The sequence below is a fragment of the Colossoma macropomum genome, unplaced genomic scaffold (genome assembly GCF_904425465.1).
Source record: "Colossoma macropomum unplaced genomic scaffold, Colossoma_macropomum, whole genome shotgun sequence".
Classification (NCBI taxonomy): Eukaryota; Metazoa; Chordata; class Actinopteri; order Characiformes; family Serrasalmidae; genus Colossoma; species Colossoma macropomum.
The window spans coordinates 20,730,835-20,751,924 of record NW_023494809.1 but is presented as its reverse complement, the minus strand read 5'-3'; the positions used below and the strand labels follow the sequence as shown (position 1 = coordinate 20,751,924).

Sequence of the window (21,090 nt, the reverse complement as noted above, 5' to 3'; positions counted from 1 at the left end):
ACTGGAGTTAGAAAAAGAAAAAATGTGACTCCTAAGAACTGTATAAGACCTGGGAGACCTGTTCCCATCAGATAAACAGTACTTAACGCTTACATCTCTGAGCGAGAAAGTCAGGCTCTGCTCTTGCTTCAGATCTGAAAAAATCCACAGGTGTTCTGTCCATCCTTTCACTGTGACAACACAACTGAACACTATATGGACCTGAAAAGGATGTGTGGCTGGCAAGAAGCCCTTACTGAGAAAAGGAAGCAGACAAAAAAGAACATTTGCAAATCAGACAAAGAAGCTGCTGGGGTTCTCAGAACAGTGGACTGACCACCCCAAAGTTCAGGTTTTAACATTATTGAATGTGTTTCATTACTTGGATCGTAACAAGCAGAAAATGCAACCAACTTCTGAGACTGAACTTTGGAGATATGAAAAATATTCCTGCAGATTTCTTTGAAAAACTGAAAGCAAGTCTCCTGAAAAGAATGCAATAACAGCAAAGGGTGGCCACACTAAATACTGAAAAAATATGTATTTAAATAAGTATTTGAGGCTTCTTTGTATTTTTATACTACATATGTTTTCTGCTTCTTTGCTGAAAAATGAATAACTTGTACTTACTGGTTATTTTGACTGGACAGTAAATAAACAAAAACATGTCTCTGACTTTTGCACAGTATGTAGGAGCAATATTTAAAACTTCCAACAAGAGTTACAACTTTACACTAGCCAACCCCACATTATGCATGGAGTCCACCCATATTCACACAGTATGTTTGCGTTCACAAACAATGTAACAGTGTGACACTGAGTTGAGTTGCTGCTTTCAAACTGACTTTGAACCCCAGTAATTGTCTCAGGGATCCCAAGACCCTCTGTTTCTCTCAACCACATCAAGCATTCATTAAATTCTGGTACCCCTGTCGCTAGGGAATACACCCACCCTGTCTCTCTGTCTCTCTCCCTTATACACGCTTATATATTTATATGCTTTACTGTTAACTTAAACCACTACATTCACTACATAAATAATGAATAATTTGCTTTCCTGTCTCTTCCTGTTTCTGGCAGTGTTGACTGTTCCGTTGAAAGGAATGAGCTTTCCTTATCTAAACTATATGCATTTTTTTCCTAAATAAAGCACCTCTGAGTGTTGGTTATAAATACAATACATACAGACACGTCTCTGTGAAATTAGAGCATTTCTGCAGAATCCCTAATGACCAATTAGTGTCTCGGAGTACAAAATGTCCACATTTTTATGTGGTCGTTTCCAGAATATTTAGAAGAGATGTGTATGTGTGAATGCTGGCACTTCTATTTCCTGTTTTCAGTATTGTGTGTGTGTGTGTGTGTGTGTGTATTTAGCCAAACTGCGACTTCTTGCGTGGATAAGAAGTGGGAGTAAGTTGGCCTTGGCTGAAGAGTGGGGGATGATCGGAGGATGGAGGGATGCTGTGAAATGTCCGTGGTAAAAATCTAGTTATTTCACTCTCCACTAGTCCAGCCCACTTCCATTATGAGCTGTTAAAGCAAGTCTTCAGTAGGGATGTAACAATACATAACGTTCACAATATATGTATTGTATGAAATGATAAAGAAATGAAATGCCAACGTTCATTATGCTTGTATTTTCTTGGTCAAAGTCTAACTGGCAACACAAGACTATTTTCTAATTAAAGTATAATTAATGCAAATAAATGTAACCCTTTACTGCATGAATTATGAAATACACATGTCTTCATGATTTTTCTTACTCAAAATGGCATTATAACAGGAAATGTAAAAATAGTTTTTTGAAAAAAAAAAAAATGGTGGGGGGAAAGCACTTTGCATTTTGTTGCCACATGGCAACAGCATGCAGCAATGGAACTGTAATCTGTAATGCATACAGTGGAAGCAAACCAATACACTGACACTGGATACTTTTCTGAAAGCTTGGAAAAAAACAAGTTCATAGAAATACAGAAAGGTATAAAATAATCATATTGCTAAAATCATCAACTTGCTGTGAAAATGGCAGTGTCTAGTGTGTCCAATGTCATTGTGTTCATCACTTGCCCCCACTGAATGCACTACATGTCTAGTTCCATTGTAGCATGCTGTTGTCATACGATAAAAATCACATTTTAGCATTTTATATATGAAACATCCAAACTGATTTTGTTTATGAAAAAGAAACATCCCAGAGATTGTGTTTCATTTGTTCTCTTAATGTTGCCCATTACTATTTATTTATACACACACACTCTAAGGTAGCTTCAGATGCTAGATCTCACCATGTGGTGTGTGTGAAAAGAGAAGGCCAGGCTGCAACAAGAAGACATAGTTTCCAAAAAAAGGTATACACTTCATATTATAGGCAAAACATGAAAACAAAGTAACTGGCTGAATCTGAATCTGAAGCTGAATCTGAATATTCCTTATATAATACACTCTTGCGAGTCATGAAGTGTCTAGATTTGGGGTCCCAAATGGCTTTCTTAGACATATCGTGTGCTGTTTGAGTGCAGAAGCCACTATTTCATGACCTACATAGTGCAATACATAGGGAGTAGGGGGGCCATGTGAGCTTTAACCATGCAGTAAAGGGTTAAATACAAAAAATACAAAGCATAATTGGTTTCAGACATAGTGCAGGGGAGTCTTTTCCCCTACTCTTATGGGTGCCTCTTTTATGAACATAACAAAACAATGGAAACTATTTTATGTCAGCATGTCTAATATTGACAAATATTTCTGTAGAATACATGAAAATATTTGCGATATCACAATCAATTTAGTAAAATCTAATTGTATTCAATTCAGAGCATGTATTGCCTTGCAAGCCCCCTTTCAAAAGAAATTTTAATATTTGTAATGTAACACCCCCAGCCTTCACTGCCTCTCAAAGCCACACAGGCAGAGAAATGAATACATGCAAACTACTTTTTAGAGAGATCCTTCTCACAAGTGATAAGCACACTCTGACAAGACCTCATTGTCTCCAAAAAGCTTAGCTGTGGAGGAAGAGCTTAGCCGGGTCAGGCTGCAGTGAAGAAGTGAGTGAGTTGGACAGAGAAAAACAAAGGGTAAGAATGGAGCTGGGTGAGAGGGATGTCAAAGTGAATTCATTAGCTGTCATTCGACAAGGACTAGTAATTAGAGAGAGTGGAAAAAGACAGATGCCATCACTCCCATTGTAATTCTTTCAGTACCAAAAACACTCAAGCACACATTGAGGTTCTCCGAGTGTGGTGAGACAAGTTAGGCTGGCTTTTTCTTTGAAAACACACTTGAGCAAGCCATGCATTTCCTCTTTCTCTCTCTTTCTCTATCAATCCACATCCATCTGCGATGCTGATTTCCAGCTGAGCCCTCCACTAAAGGCCTTTTAAAAAATCCACACACTCCGGTTTCTTTCTATTTAATGTTCTCCCTCGCTCAGTCACTCACTCAACCCATCCTTCTTTCGCTGGGTGTTGTCTCACACTGAGCCATCCTGTCCTCATTTGCTCTCGCTTTCTCTCCCTCTAGGTTTCTTATTCAGATTAATGAGAACAGAGCTCATGAGAGAGATTCCATTTTGCTTTAATTCACAATACAAACACATTCCAAATGTTATGGTCCCCCACCCCACCTGGTTTCCTTATCACAAGAATTCTCAGCCGCTTGTCCTTTGACGTTCAATGACCCAAAGGCTTCACAGACATCTCTGTTCAAAGAGGCCAAACTCCAAACTCACAGATGCATGCAAACACATACGAGGCACTCCAAACAGACAACTGAAATGAGAGGAGATGCTCGGAAAGCGGCAACAGAACAAAGTCCAGATACATCCACGATTCTTTTAGGCTGACTAATAATGATCAGGCCTTCAAATTCTGTTGATATGTGATTCAAACCACTTCCAGACCCTGTTCTGGCATTCAAGGGTCGAGACTTGCTTTGTATTCCATTTTATCATCACTGAGTCAGTAGCCTCCTGACTTCCCAGTTCAAAGTTCACTTGCAGAAAAAGTAATGCACCTTGCTGGATGCATGAAGTAACTGTCCATCAAGCTGTCTTTCACTTCATGGTTCAGTCTGTATCCCAAGTTGCAGAGGTCACTGGACTCATGATGTCTGAAATCAACAAGTGAGAATCTTAATGAAGGCTCGGCGAAACTCGATGTTGAAAGTGGTGTAAATGACTGGGTTGAGGGCACTGTTGACATAGCCCAGCCAGGTGAAGGCGCTATAAAGCTCGGGCGGCACGTGACACTTCCTGCAGTGAGTGTTCAAGATGTGAGTCACAAAGAAGGGTAGCCAGCAGATGAGAAAGACCCCTGGAGGATATACATGTACACAACATATACACACACACACACACACACACAGGTAGAGAGACTGGGCATGAGCTCGTAATTAAAACATCAAACAAACGTGTAGTCCTCATTAACCTGGACCTTTCAGCAATATAGTTGAATAGGTGGGTTTACGGAATACTTAATTTATGTTAAAGGTTAGATGTCCCACAGCTACTCTTTTCCTAGAAATGCCTTGCTGTCTTAAATTCTCCAAAACGGAAATCCTTACCACAGGCAAAGCGAGTTTGGTCACAAAAAGACCCTGACCAATTGACTTTGAGCTGGGGCAGCTGGGCCATAGGCTAGACATCTGCCATGAGTGTGATTTCATTTCCTCCTCAATTAAGCAGACATCACAGATTACCATCAATGTCATTTATGAACTTCAGAGAGCATCGGCCTCCATGAGGCACCACAGTGACGTGATGCTAATTGTGTGAAATTGGTTGCCAGCAACTTTGGGGGCTGCACAGCTCAGATTCCAGAGCTTGACTCTAGTTTGTACTTTTGAATGACACTCCTTGGCACTCACTGTTCACAATGTTCCCCAGGTGGCCTCTCTCTAGGCTGACAACTACTGCATCCCTGGCAGAGGAAGAGGTACAAGCTGTGATCCTGCAGCTTTTACTTTCAGAAGATGGCTAACCAACAGGTGGTTTGTGTATCTATGGCTCTGAACTTCTGTGATTGCAGAGAAAAAGGTTATTGCTGAGATAGGTCCAGCTTTGGTGTGCGATAATTTGTGCTCATTCAATACTGTGGGCTTGTAGCCAGACTCCTCAGCAGGCGTGTACATTATCTTGGTACACCAGATGAAAAGAGTTTAAGCTCATGCCAAACATGCAGCAGGTAACTGTTAAATAACTCTGTCATGCCCAACATACACCAGGTGGCTAAATAACTCTGTGGCAGCAGAACTAATTTCCACCAGTTGACTTTCTGATTCCAACTTGCCATTGAACCATGCAAATAAACCCCATGAAAGTTCTAAATCCAATCCAGTTTACTGTCAGTCTGAGACTGTACAGGTAACATAATTAGTATATTCGGTTAACCATGCATAATGTTACCATGATAAACAGTACAATCCGGGGCAGGGGGGTTGGGGGTACAATTGATAATAATAAACAACACAACAATCTTCTGTGAAATTTGTGAGGTACTAGAACACCTTTAGCCTGGTAGTTTGTTACTTAGCATTGTACACTCACGCTGCCTTTACAGTATGTGTTGGATTTGACCAACGCGCCTGATGCATGTTGGAAGACTGTGCGAGTTGGGCACCAGATTAAATATGTATGTTAATGCCACTTCATCTTGTTCGGACATCCCAATATCAAATCTGTTACTGTTAGGTGCTAAACTGACTGTCAATGATTGCTTCTCTTCAATAGGTATTGTCAGAGACGGTACAAATGATCCGTCAAAATTAAATTTGAATTCCCTTTTGGTTCTGTAACTAGTGACTTTGCCCTTAATAAATGAATCCAAGGAAGAATGTTTCTTGACAATGGCAATACTCACCCAGTACAATAGCCAGCATCTGTGTGGCTTTCTTCTCTCTGGAGTGCATGCTCCTATAGCGGGCTTGATTGGTGCGCATTGTGACTCGAGGGGCTGGCCGAAGAGTTGTGTGAGTGCATCCGTTAGACACTTCCTTCACCTCACAGCTCTTCATAGTTACCTGGTCTTCCTCTCGACCCTCTTGTTCTTCTCGGTTGGGCTCCTGTTCGGTGCGTGCGAAGGAGGCCTGGCTAATACTGCAATAGTTCTGCATGTCCACTGGGGGCAGCAGAGAGTTTTCGGCGGGGACAGTCCTAGGCCGTTTACGTCGCAGGCAGCCAGGGAGAAGCCTTGGACGAACCACCTTCTCTGTGCTTTCCTAAGGAGACATGGAAAAACAAGGGAGGATTATTTCTACACTCATACTGAAGCTCTTTGTTCATCTAAATTAGAGTCCTCAACTCTAGTCCTAGGGACCCACTGTCCTGCATAGTTTAAATACATGATTCACCTCATCAAGGGCTTTATACTTAGCATACTCAATCAGGTGCCAAGGGGCAGGGAATACTTTACCTTATCTTTTTATGTCACAAATGGGGTAGGACTGGGGTAATTAGTCAGTCAACCAACAGCTATTGGTCTTTAAAGACACACTTGCCTACAGTTGATGGTTCTGAACTTAGAGGGAGCACGTCAAAATTTTGCTGCTGACTGACTAATTTCCACACTATATGTGAATGTGATAAGCAAAGTAGCCACCGTATAAATAAGGTGCCCTAGGACTGGTGCTGCGAACCCTGGATCTAGATTAACAAAAATCATTAGCTAATTATTCTCAAAGTAGCACCATATTAACAGAATCATCAGCTAATTATTCTCAACACATATTTACATGATGCATTTAAATGATCTTGACACTGGGGGCTCAATATTGCTCCATAGCTCTGCAATACCAGAACTTTGATGATAATTCTTACTCTCATAGTCATCTTCAGTCTATCTTCCTATGCTATTGTAGTGGACTAAGATGGCTAAGACACAGAGTGCCACATTGCTTTTTTCCCCAATTAGCTGCTGCTTCAGTGCTGGTGTTGTTGTTTTCCATTGAATGATCAAGGCTTGGTCATTTGCTGCACGCAAACATGAGCCCAAACCTGACTCGTCTCTTAATTATCTGGACACAGGATAGCATTCCATGCTCTGTGTCTCCCTGTTTATTGCGCATCCCTGATCACTAGTACTTGAATAGCAACTGTGTGCTGAATTTGCATTGCACAATGCCAAAATAAAGCCAGCTCCTCTTTTCATCTTTGAAGTCATCTGTGGTAATGTGAAAATTGGTGTGACGAACAGAGTGTGGCAGACTGAGCCGGGGAGGGGAGCGGAGCACCCAGTGAGACGCGTTGTCAGAGGCCGTGCTCTCTGGATTCTACATTTCCAGCTCACAGCTTGCAGCCCCAGGGCTAAGAATGCAGCACCACAGCAAAAGAAAAACAGACTTGTCTTGCTAAAAAAAGAGCAATTTTAGATGCCACAAATATAAGCATAAACCCCCTGCATTCATTAGTGAAGTCAGTTACTCTCCAAGCACTTCATTTCGATTCGGTATATATTTGGAGAAAGTCTCACACATTTAACACATGAACTCACACAGTTATACTCACATTTACCACATTGATCCTGATGGGAGACAGGTCACGCCTTTCTTTACGAGCCTCCTCCTGCAAACAAGTCTCCTGCAGAGAAGAGCCAGAGGCAGACAGTCAGAGGGAAAAGGAGGAAAACAGGTGTGAAACATGGAGAAAGAATGAGGGAGCAAAAGTTTTGGGGTGGGCTGGGAAGTAAGAAGAATGTATGGAAGTGCGGTACAAAAAAGTGTGAACAGAGTGAGAGAAGGAAGAGGTGTGAAAGAAGAGGCAAGAAGAGCAAACTTTCACCTTTCGCTGATATTGTTATGACCACACCAAATTAAAAATGACTACACAGGAAAGATTTTCTTCAACTGCACATTCAAATGGGCCTTTTTCAGGTGCAGAGGACACCTTCTGTACTTTAATTGAAATTCAAATGCCATACAACTGCATTACAGCATTATTTTCAGAAGATGACACACACATCCAGCCCGAAAAAGGAAAAAAAAACCTTTTTCAAATTTATTAATGCTCATAAGTGTTCATAGTTTCATGTCACAGGTCTGCATATGCCAATGTCTATCATATACAACTGGTTAAAAGTAAGGGCATTGGCAAATCGTTCATGAAAAGGGTCCATTTCTAGAAGGACATATAGTGGCTCTTCGTTAAAGAGATTCAGGTCAGTCTGTCTCATGAATCTCCCTCTCTAGTGCTTCCCCCAGTCACTTAACTTCTCTGAAGGCACGCATGGCATGGCAGCTACAGAACTGTCATTCAGCAAAGCTTTCCTTGGCATTATTAAAATTAGATGTGGAGAAAAAATAGCTTTGTGAAAAAGGAAAATGTTCAGGACGTCTTAAAAAGCTTTTCTGCTGCGTATCATATTCTGCACCAGTAAAGTGGAACCAAATTGTGTGATAAAATTCCAGGAGTGTGCAGCAGCAGAATGGCTTTGTTGGACCACTTCCAAGGGCTTGACGCCGCATCTCACTTTCAAAGGTCGCCTATGATACAAAAAACCCAGTCCACCGATCAGTGATGTTCTTCCACTGATCTCCCCCAGCGACACAATCCATTAATGCTTCCCAACAAAAGTGAAATGTATCCAGTGCTTTCTTGAGGAAGCTGAGGAATATAACACCAGTATGGGGAGTGATCCAAGATTTATTTGTGATATATAGGTTTAAATCACAAAATTGGAGACCCTAACTTGCCTTCATAAATAAGAGATACCTCTATTAATACCTCATTCTCTTGTGTTGGAATAGAAAGATGACGTTGGCTGGGTACAGGTGAACAACTGCAATGACTCTAAATGGTTTCAAGCTGTATATGTGTGGCTATTTTTAATGTTTTGCATTTGTAAAAAACTCAAAGCAATCTGATTACTTGTCATTTAGTTTTTTCCTTTAGTTTTTCTGAGCTTTGATAAGTTGGAACAGAGAAAAAAAGGGCCAGCAGTGCCACATTTTAAAAAATACTATAAAAAATACGATCACAATAAGTGTTATTCAAAGTTTCACCTTCTGTGTGGCACTAATGTAAATAAATCTGAAACAATTATGTTCTCTTTTTAATTAAACATACAGTTGGTGTTCTTTAGGTACGGACAAGATCTACGATAAGCTGAGAAAAGCATACAGTGATGTAAATTATCAAGTTACTGCTAAAAATCGATGCCCACCAGTAATAGTAACAGCCCTAGTATGTTTGTATGTTGGCTGAGGTGCTCTTACAGCAGACAGCTGTGCAGATCCTGGTTGAACTTCACCGCTGGCCTGGCGGAAGGTTATCTTTTTCCTCCTCCTCCTGAGGAAGATGTAGATGCGCACATACACAAGCAGCGTCACCACGAAGGGCAAGTAAAACGACACCACCGATGAGTAGACGACAAAATCCGGGTTTGATATGGAGCACACTAAGGGGTCATCTGCAATACATACACACAACACAAATACCTTCAGGTATCATGTATAACAACAGACACAAAACACATTCAGAGACTCAAAAGCTGTTCAAACATAACTCCAGATTGGTGAGAAACTGCAAAATAAGGGGCTGATCCTTTAGGGGCACTTTAAACATCAAAGCCATGATGTGATAAGTGAAAATGGGTGATGAAGTCAGCTGTGTCTTAACATATAATCAATATCCTCATCTGCACAAATCTATAGAATGCACAATTACATTATCTTGTTTCTATGGTAACATAATTAAGGTTCCCTTTACCTTGTCACCATCAACCTTTCAGAGTAGATATACCAGATGAAATCCATTGGGAACCAAGATAGAAAACTTTGGTTTTATTCTTGAAAAGCTTATTTGAATATGATTCCACTCGTTACAAACCTGCATGACACTAATTAACGGATTACACAATTTAATTGGCTGCATATAATATTGTTCCACATATTTTAACTGCAAATCTTTATCAGCATATAATTGAAAGGTCTCGGTGGTATCAGCCATCCAGAACAACTCTCAGGTCGGTTTGCTGCTTTACTGATGGCCTCTGATCTCATTTTAGGTGTGATGAAGCAGCAACCTCAGCAGCAAAGCGAAGTACTATCATCTGTGTAACAGCTATAGGGTAAAGGTTTAACTAAACCTGTCACGCTCATCCATTTTTAGCTGATGATTAATTGCCATATAAATGACTGCAATTAACAATTTAATTGGCCCATATCCTACTTGTTTATGCATTTTATTTTTCCCTTGAGGTCCACTTATCACGTTTGTGTGGTTTTATTTACCAAAAACAATCATAATTCATTCTTACATTTTCCAACCTCTTTTTATTCCTGAGATTAAACAGATTAAAGGCACTGTTGCTTTGCCTTTAAGATACATATATGTAAATGATTTCTGTTTTATCTGGCAGCCCTGTATTGTGCCTCATTCAAAAAGCAGCACTCCATATAACTTAAAAGTCAGTGGCCGGAGCTAAACCGCTATGGGTTGAAAAGGTGGATATATGTAAATGTACTGGTTTTCGTGACATCAAAGAAACAGTGAATTTAAAACAGGTTGTTTTTGCAGAATAGTTTCCAGAACTGGACTGTATGGACTGGGGAGTGAGTGGTATGTTTTGAAACTTATTTTTATTAACGATATTTTCATGTTACATCAAACTATCTTCTTGCATAAAATTGGGGAAAATTCGGTTTTCCACAACATGGGCCCTTTAATCGGCTTTTTATGTTCATTGTGTGCAACTATTAAAGTATAAGTGGTCAAATTAAATGATCAGTTATCTTGATTCCTTGCTGTTATTTTTATATTTAGTAGCTTCCAACTGACAACAGACACAGCTCGACAAACATTACTCACGGCTGCCTTCCAAAAAGTCTTTAGATAGAACTTTTGTTGTTCTCAGTAAATGACATGTCTCAATAAAAGCGTTTTATAATTTACAGGTATTTGGTGCAACCAAACGGATGAATTCACATACTGTTACAATATAAATATATCATTGTGAAGGCTAAAAACAACTGCAGTCAGCTGAAGTAATTGCAATAATTATATAATAACCATGACAGGCCCAGGTTTAACACTTATGAAAGAAAAGCCACTCCACCATCAGAAGAATCACAGCTTTAACATTCTTACCTGTGGTGTTAAAGCCAAACAGTAAGGGACAGGAGACGGCGAAGGCCAGTACCCACACTGTGGCAATCATGACTGACACTCTTTTACGAGAGCTGTGCGTTGTGTTATACAGTACAGGCATCACCACGGCTGTGTACCTGCACAGAACAGACAGTCGAAATGTAGAAGACATACAAGACCATTCATCTCAATGGAATTTTCAATAGAGGTTTCTATGGCTGCTGCAGTTCACGCTTCTTTATTAATAAAATGAAAAATTAGCAGATTTTCCCCAAGGGCACTGAGCAAAAGTGCAAAGAAGTGCAAAGCTGGCATTCAGGGCCCAGCTGTGCTATGCATCATTAGCTGAGAGGAGGCAGTTGAGCCAAAAGAGGCAGCCCCTTTCACTATGGGAGATATTGTCAAGATTGTCTCTCTCTCCGCTTTCTCTATGCAACATAACAGTAAATCACGGTGTAATCATAAGGATTTTAAAAAAGAGCTCAGTCCCGATCGTTCTCCTACAAACATGTTCATGCTGTCTAGGACTGGAGCCAGTAGTTAGAAAAGATGCAACAGAAACACATAGAAGACTGTGCTAAAGCTATTGCTAAGGGAATTAGCTATGATTAGACTGCATAAAGGAAGGAAAAGTAAGTACAAAGGCTTTGTGTGCTCATCCAAGACCTATGAGAATTATCGCAGACATTGGATGAGTAAACAATTTACAAATCCTCCTCAAACTAAGCTCACTTTTTCATGAGATTGGTACTTAAATGATATTGGTTCCTGACATGAAGTGAACCGTGGAAATTATGCAGTCGAAGGATTAGAATTTTAGTATTTAAAGTAGGCTGCATCCGCTTCTATGTGACAACTGAGACAGAACTGACGATTTAACAAGGCAAGCACAGGTGCTTTATTTACTTTTTGTGCTTTGCCTACAGGGCATAGCAATGGGGCAGGAAACAAGTGATTTTGTAGATGGATGCTAAAACTTTAAAAAGTGTATGTAAAAAATTTTGAGATTTTTTTTTCTCCTTGCATTTTCTTATTTTATGATCACACAGTAATTTGAAGTAACAGCTACAGGTAGAGTAGATTTATTTTATTTAACTTTCACTGCTTTAATGACAAGGCCATGATGAAACGGAGACTGTTCAATAAAATAATATATTTGTGTTATTAACTCGGGATAAGTATTTGCAATGATGAGGAATCCTCTGAGGGAATGTTAATTATGCTGCACCTGATTCAAAACAAAATCACACAGTTACAAACTTCACAGTATATGATTGCTGTAGAAGGAAAAAGGTAATATCTTCCTCTCCAGGCACACATTGAGTAAAAAAGAAGAAACAATAAAACAGCTGTAAATAGGCTAATTCTATTTGAAGTTACATACTTCTTCTTTTCAGTCTGATATACAGGATCTCCCAATTTAAAGGGCTCAAAATTTGTTTTTACAAAAAAACTTACCTAACCTTAAATGTGGTGGAGATTTTGGAGGCATTAAACACTTCTTACGTCTGGTTCCTATCACTACCACTGTGAACAATTCTGACTTGGCAAGTTTCGGTACAATAGAGAGTTTCATCCTGAACCACTCTGAATGACTTCGTTCACAACTTAAAGATCGAAAAATACAGACATTTTGAAAAATCAGTGGAATTCCCCTTTAAACACGTTCTTTCAGTACACTCTGTTCCTTTTTAGTATGTACCTAATTTCCCCACATACAACATCTTTTCTAACATCTTCCCTTCCTGCTCATCCTCTACTTACTCTCTATCACAAACACCTCATATAGCCAAATTAAAACAGAGGCTCGACACAGCCCCCTATGTGAAGGTGTTAATTATGCACCTGTCCCTGACTCACCAGTAATTTATTAATAACAAGGCACCAGCAATAAAGAAAACCTAACACCCACCGAGAGCCAATAAGCAGACACGCACACAATCCCTCGGCCGTATAATTAGTTTGGGAAGTGCATAAATGCCTTTTTGCAGTGAGCGAGTGTGCTGAAAGTTCAGAACCCCTGAAGCTTTGAAATATTAAGTGATACAAGAATTCTGTGACTAAGAAAATAAATAATGTAGGGTAAACACACATGCACATGGAATGAATGCAAAGTTGATTTTCCAGAAACATTTTGCTAAAACCATTGCATTTTATTTCCACAATGCAATGGTTTTAGCAGCAGCCCTTTACATTTGGGGAGACACACTTTCTGATGAAATATTAATAAATGTGTTTGACTGCAGTACCTTGAAATCCTCTGTGGTTAACACTCTAGCAGACCGTGATGCACATAGCAATGCATGCATGTTACCGACTCACTGAGGCAGTGTCACTCAAAATTAGACTCTTTCACTAAACCGAATAGGTAAAATTTCTCAAATGTTTATGGCAGCTGGAAAAAATATCATTATGCAATGATACTGCAATACAGATAAGCTTTACCTGTCAATACTGATGGCACACAGGTTGAGGATGCTGGCAGTACACATCATCACATCCAAGGTCACAAAGATGTTGCAGTACAGACGGCTGAAGAGCCAAGCACCACCAACCACCTACACAGGTGAAGACATGGCAGTGTCACATGCACCCATAAATCTTTTGTCCTAATAACTGATATAGTGGCTAGGGCCATGAATGTGTTTTGACCAATACCAACACAATTTTAAAGAGCTAAAAAATCTGATACCTGAAGGTACCGACGAGTAAAAAAAAATCAATAACATTGGCTGGCATTAATTAATATGGTCAACAAGACTAGGCAAGCTGAGTTTACTGGACCGCTACTGGCGGCATGTCTGTAGCAAAGAATATTAAAAACCTTGCATTACAAGCAGGGTGGTCCACCTGCCCTCAGTGTCTGGTGGATGCCCAAACGACAGACAGACAGACAGACATTTTCTATCACAGTACTACTACAAATACTGATACTACTACATATAACAATAATAATAATAGCAATAATAATAATCTACCTTCTTCTCATCGCATTAGTCATTACTATTATTACCATTACTACACTTTTAAAAAAGAGTTCTTCAAGGGTTCTTTAGCAAAGAAAGTGGTTCTATTTAGAACCATGCATTTTATATAGAACCAGTTCATGCTGAAATGTTTCTTTGCTTGGTGAAAATGTTCTAAGAAGTCAAGCTTGTAACAACAGAAGAACCCTTTTTGGTGCTATATAGAACTATTTTCAAAAAGTTTCTACATAGAACCATATACAACACACTCCCCATCAATCTGAAGAACAATTTCATGATGCAAAGAAGCATTTACATATGAAATGATTCTATATAGAACTCACGGTTCTTTTTTAAGAGTGTACTACTAAAAGTAATAATAAGAGATAAATAGGAAGAAGAATGAGAAGAACGCAAAGAATTTAAATAGGTAGAAAACTTTAAGTAGATAGGGCTCTCACTGCAATAGCAGTGGCCTCCCTACCTGAAAGTGGAAGATGTCCACTGTGCTATTGCCATCCCATGTTGGCAAAGGAGACCAAATAAATCTGCTTTCTTGTTCATTCCTCTCATAATTTGCTTTGTTTCATAATTATAGAATAACTATTCTAAATTAGCAATTTATTAATTATTCATTTTAGGACTGCTATAAGCATAATACCAGACTTAATCAGACTCTCAGATGATGTCTACATGCACGTACACTCAGACAAATATCTACAGTTACACATAATTGTGTGTAAAATCAAGCAAATTTTATTTTTTTGTCTTGACAGTGTAAATATATGAGCAAAACCAATCATTCTCTAGATACTAGCCTAAATGCTAATATTATAGCTTCCAAGTTAACTAACATTGACTTGCCGAGCTCTTTACGAAATGATTATTCTAAAAATAGTGATCAACACATCAAAATACTATTCCAGTGGTCAAATACTAGTGACTGATGACTTCATGCTTACCTAAAAGAGCAAAAAATTGCTAAAGACTACTGCAAGGTGAGAATTTCCAACTAACAGAGAACTCAAATTAATATATCGTACTCACTACTGTAATTAAACATTATTAGAAAGAGTTTCGTTGTTTTTGCAAGACCCATGACGTTTCAATCAATGCGCTTCCCTCTTGCTCTTTCATTATTTATATTATAGCTCTACATTGAAGGATGACCGCATTTAATTACCTACTACCTACCTACTGTGTGTCTCAGGTGGCGCTTGCACTTGCGTGTTTAAATAATGGCTGTCAGGGCCAGATAAATCAGTCAGTGACTTGGTAAGAGACAGCGTCTGGTGGTCCAGCAAAGACAGTTTTAGTGTTTTACTGACAGATATCACTGTCAGTTGTCCTTCATGAGTTTGCAAATATTATTCAGTTCTTATTTATCACATTTCTTCAACTCAAACAGCAGAAACTCACCAAGTCTTGAATAACAGAAATATTGTGGCTTGTGGTTGGAGCTTCTAAACTGCTTCTAAGCAGTTTTTGTTTGGTTTTTTTAATTAATTAGCTCTTATAGTTATTTACATCTTTTCTTTTCATAGAAACATATTCTTCCACATTCCTAAAAGTTAGGTCTGGCTGTTCAGTTACATACACTGGTCGGGCCAGTATATGTTTAATACTATCTTTTTCCCCAGTAGTCAAAAATCTTGCCAAATCTTTGGCAACAAAAGTAATAAGAAGAGATTACTAATTTGTCTTAAGACAGGTCCTATATCCAGCAGTCCTTTGTGAAAGAGAAGCATTGCGCAGACAGGTGGACATTCTTTGGCCCGGGGCAGTAGAGGGGGACCTAATAAAGCTCTGGCAGAGATGAATTAGCTGTGTGTTCTTCGTCTTCAGTGAAGTTATTGAGTGTGCCGCCTCTGCCCTGGCCTAGCCAACCCATTTCCTATCCCTTTCTCTTCTTCCCTAATGGAATAAACTGAAATTTTATTCTTATTCACAAAGAGTGCTATTATTGAATCGGTCTCACTTTTTTACCGCAGGGGTCTAAGAGCAATATTGAAAACAGAGAATCTGATCCTTTTAAAATGCTAAGTAAACATGCATGCTTAAAACATGACTACTCTCTGCTTTTGTGTCTCCCAAGGAGTCTGATCCTAACCAGTATGACAATTTAAGGAGCTAAAGATGGAATTCAGTAGCTATTTGGAACAAATGGATCATAACATGGTGAATCTGATTCTGTGTAAACTTACCTATGCTGTACTCACAAATGCATATTTTCATAGCAACTGCTGCTAGGTTGGACAAGCTTTATAGAAGATTGGCAAAAACTCCCATTCAACCTAATGAAATTATAGTGCATAACTCAGTTTTTGTCAAGAATATCTAAACTTAAGAGTGATCACACTATTAGGAATTGAACGGGTATAGATTTTTTGTTGAACATTCAAGCTAACTTTAGCATGATGGAAAATTTGGCACTGTCGTTTCCCACCTTCCAAGTTTTGATTAGCTACAACAACATTGCACAGCTCAGTCGAAACTCAACTTTACTGAAACTGAAACTTAATGGCACTGCAGTCAACTCTAAACAAAGGGTGTTACGATATTTCATTAGATTAAGCAAGATTTTTGCCAGCATGTTGCAAAGCTTTTTCTATTCGACAACAGCTGCTACGAAAGAATGCATTTGTGGGCAGAGCTGACATTTAGGCCCAATCCCATTTCTTCTTTTTACCCCTACCCCTTGTTTTCGATTGTCACCCTGAGTTAGTTATGGAACTGAGTTACAAGGGGTAGTGGTTAAAAACTTGCCCTACGAAATGGGACAACACTCAAATAAAAAAACAAAAAACAAAAAACAACAACAAAAAAAAAAACATTGCTTCATTAACAACCTACTAACGCTGCTCTGCAGGCAACCCAGCATGTCTTCAGTGGTAGCAGAGAAGGGAAAAGTTCAGCAACCTCGCTGCTGGGCTTTAGTTACATTTAGGGCATCATATGCCTTCAAAGAGGGGTATAAGACAATCACTTATTATCACCCACTCCAATTATTTGGTGATATGAAGCTGAAGTCATCTATTCGCTAGCTTCTTGTTCGAATTTTCCCGTTCCACCTTAAATGGTGCAGCAGTTACATTCTGGCGCTTCTGGCGTCAATACTGTCGGACTATTTAAGGTGGAACGGGAAAGTTAGCTAGTTAATGAGAAATTAGCATGCTATTAGCGATTGTTTTGTGCTTGTTATGAAGAAAACAACCATAATACATTGAAACGACATTAAACTAAGATAATACAGTGGTTATTGTAATTTTTAACAGAGAAAATTCTCACATTTGTGGGTTTCTTTGGTCGCTCGCGCAGCCATCTTGCCGGTTATTCTTTTTTTTCATAACACTCTGTTTGGAGTGTGCCTCTGAAAAATCTCCGTTTGGAGGGTCATGTAGCCCTAACACTCCGCCCTACCCCTCTTTCTCAACAAAAATTGGGACACCCTTACCCTAGACGTGAACACGCAAAACAGAGGGCTAAGGGCTAAGTGGTAGGGGCAAGGGGTGAAATGGGATTGGGCCTTAGTCAAGCATGAGATATTTTGTAATACAAGGTCACTGGTTTTTACCAACGCATTTGGTCTCTTTACACTCACCTCCAAATAGACAGCCCATGGCATGACCAATGAAGCCACCAGCAGGTCAGCCACTGCCAGACTAACCACGAGATAGTTAGTGGTGGTTTGGAGAGACCTCTCTCGAAGCACTGCCAAACACACCAGCACATTGCCAAACACAATAGCCAGGATAAGCAGTGAATAGAGCATAGCATAGTAGTTCCGTGCCCCATCCTCCACACCCGGGGCCAGGCTGGAGTTTGCCCCTGGACTGAGAGATAGCTCTGAATCGTTCCACAGCCATTCACTGCTGTGAAACATTGCCATGGGTGGGAGAGACCTGAGAAAAAGGGACACTGATTAGGACTAAAAAAACATGACGTCAATGATGACGTCTATGGATGGAGGACGATATTCAAATCATATCGGTATTGACAGACAATTGCTTAACAAAACTGGCATCAGACAGATGTTTACATTTGACCGATATTTTAAACTGATATTTCATGACATCTTTACTGTATGTCAGAGAAGCAGAATGTGTAGGTGATGCTGGGCTACTGTGCTAAAATGTCTGCACTGTAATCATTTTATTTCATTTGTAAATGAGATGAATTTAGTCGCAATTTCTACATTTTATAAATGTTTACGCATCAGCATCAGCAGACATGTACATTAAAAATATGGGATGCTGACCACCCAAAATTCCCATTTCGGTGCCTTCCTAATGACATCCACAGTTTTTTGCATGCAATCAAATACCATACACATTAGGGGTGGGCGATAAGCTCAAAATTTGGTGGTATATAAAACAATGAAACACCACAGTAAATACTCATACATATCGATGATTTTAACAGGTACATCTACCATACAGGTGCACTTTGTAGGATTACAATTATGGACTGTAGACCATTTGTTGCTGCACAATTTTTGAGCCCTTCTCTACCCCATCCATCAGTGGAAAGGGACCACCATTGACCAAATATTATTTGGGTGGTGGACCATTCACACCACAGCAATGACACGGATAGTAGTGGCATGGTAGAGGGTGTTATGCTGACACCAGTGTATTAGGCACAGTGTTTTTGCTTGGGTTTTTACACATGTCAGAGTCCCAGCTGGGTTAAGAATAGTCTACCAATCAAGAACATCTAGAGAATAATGGTGCTGTGGTTAGAAATTGACCACTGATAAAGGGCTAGAGGATGACTGACACAAATTGTGTTTGGAAAAAGAACTATAGTCTCTATCTGCACACCTATGAAGTGTACCAACAAGGTAGGTGCATCTAATAGAGTAGCTAGTAAATGTGCAGTGTTTAAAACCCCAGCAATATGGTTACACCCAAAATGGCGTAATATCCACTACCATGTCACTGTCAATGCTTTGCTGAGAATTTATCAGCCCAAGAGACTGCTGTAGGACCACCACTGACCAGATATTGTCGGGGTGGTGGTCCTACAGCAGTCTCTTGGGCTGATAAATTGTGGGGCTAATAAAATATGCAGATGGACTATATTCAGGAACTGTAAATCTATATGGTAGGTGTTTCTGATAAAATGGCTGGAGTCTGAGTATTTTATGTAGGATTTCCATTATTTTGTACACCCCTGTATATCATCAATACTTTCACAATACATGATATACAAGATTTTTTTTTTCTGAAATTTGATATGTTGGAGCAGATCAAATTGATCCAACAGTAAACTAAATTTAAAAAGGCCATGGAAGGCTACGACTGAGCACAGTCATTTTTAATTCAACTTTTCACATATGCTGCACTAAGACTAATTGTGCTCTCTTTGAAATAAAAAGGTAGTTGGTCAGAGTTCTTTAAATACTACAGACATCCACAATATGCCTAGAACAGCATACTGTAACATAATTTATCAAAATAACAATAAAATTCTGTCATACTGCCCACCCCTATTGGAAATTTAGAACTGTCTCAAAAATATATTACACCTCGCTGTCCTCCGAGGGTCAGTTCATTCACACTAAACTTAAGTATTTCAGCCCAGACTGATTTTTGATTGACACACACTACAAGGCAGCCAATCAGAACAGAATTCATTTACATGTATCAGTCTTAAAGGCACAGTAGCAAAATCAGCCTGTTTAATACTAAGGGATAAAGAGAAGTTGGAAAATGGTCATGTATAAATTAATTATGACTGGTTTTGGTACATAAAAAGGCAAGAAAAATGAAGGATATGCCCTTTAACACATAACAATCAGTACTCTTATTAAATCTTGCTCAGAATTAGAAAAACCTGAATGTATTTCATTGTATCCTTAGCAGACAGTATACTACATTACAATACACAGATTATAGGCTATATACCTTTATACTATACACTACTATACATGTGAATGGCAACATGATCTAGTGAGCCACATGTAGAGAGGAACAGAACAGTATATTCAGGGGTTTCATTGATTTTAGCTTAGACCAAGACTGTGTGTGTCTGAGAGAGATAGAGACAGAGAGAGAGACAGAGAGAGAGAGAGAGAGAGAGAGAGAGAATGAGAGAGACAGTGAGATCCTAAGCTCCTTAAGTATTTTTTTCTTGATCGCAGAGCCCAGCAGGTGAGCTTTGCCATTTTGTTTGCTCCCTAAAGGCTCTTGATGTGCCAGAAGTCCATGTGTGCTCCAGCTTATGAGCCCTAAAGAGGAGCAGCCAGGCTTCCACACAAATCTTGAAGTCCTGACTGTGTACATTCATATCCATACGCATTGTGTCAGTACATCGATCTCCCTCAACAGTGCATTAATGTAAACCGGGTTTAATTTCACCTGGAGGAACAATACTGGTTTAGGTCAGTCTTCATTAGACCTCTATTTGGAAGCTGCCATTTCAATTAACCCTGAGGCAACATGGAAAGGAGCAGACAATTGTTTTCTCATTTGTTTCTTCAAATCCGATTCACTAGACAAGAAACAGGGTTGGAATAAAACAACAACAACAAAGATATACTCAGGAGAAATTCCACAAAAAGTAATTTCCTTTCTTTAGTAACTCTCAGAGGCAGGAAATTACATGAACACAGAATATTAATGGCATTCTCGAAGGGCAGAGATTATCCTCAATCCCTGTTATGAGGAAAGCAGTAATAAAGCCAAAAATTAATATGAAGTTTCACAAATTTATCACGAAAAGCGAACGTGCTAATGACGGCTGCTCTGTATGTAAGTTAAAAATACAAAACAGAACTCAAAATGGACCAAACTGTAGATTTCAGTGCGATAAATTTATGTGAAATGTTTAATTACCTGTTAAGCTTCTCCATCGACGAAGTGAAAGCGTCGACATGCATTTGGAGATGAAAGTTACCTGCACAGTGAATCTGCTTCTCCCATTTTTCCCTCTGGAAACGTAACACAGCTTTCCTCAAACTCACTAATAAAGCCACATAGCACTACAGGTACATCCTCACACCGGGTTTCTGTCGAATTACTCCACTAAAACCAGCATTCATGCTAGTTTTACGAGTCT

The 21,090-nt window shown here is 39.4% G+C and overlaps 1 protein-coding gene across 1 annotated transcript; it reads right to left on the bottom strand.

Annotated features, from left to right (window-relative positions):
• Positions 1-3,289: 3,289 nt before the first annotated feature.
• On the bottom strand, positions 3,290-21,090 carry drd3 (dopamine receptor D3). The gene is made up of 8 exons (XM_036558322.1): positions 20,868-21,090; positions 17,630-17,930; positions 13,508-13,620; positions 11,063-11,199; positions 9,190-9,383; positions 7,484-7,555; positions 5,841-6,198; positions 3,290-4,295 (listed from the first exon to the last, which is right to left on the bottom strand). The coding sequence occupies exons 1-8, from the start codon at positions 20,909-20,911 to the stop codon at positions 4,099-4,101; spliced, it is 1,416 nt and encodes a 471-aa protein (XP_036414215.1). The 5' UTR covers positions 20,912-21,090; the 3' UTR covers positions 3,290-4,098.

What these genes read in the sequence shown, in the direction of transcription:
- drd3 (XM_036558322.1), bottom strand. Translation starts at nt 20,911, where the DNA reads ATGCATGTCGACGCTTTCACTTCGTCGATGGAGAAGCTTAACAG. An exon ending in CATGGGCTGTCTATTTGGAG is followed by an intron (nt 13,621 to 17,629) that starts GTGAGTGTAAAG and finishes TCACCTGTGTAG; the next exon opens with GTGGTTGGTGGTGCTTGGCT. An exon ending in TGTGCCATCAGTATTGACAG is followed by an intron (nt 11,200 to 13,507) that starts GTAAAGCTTATC and finishes TGTTCTGTGCAG; the next exon opens with GTACACAGCCGTGGTGATGC.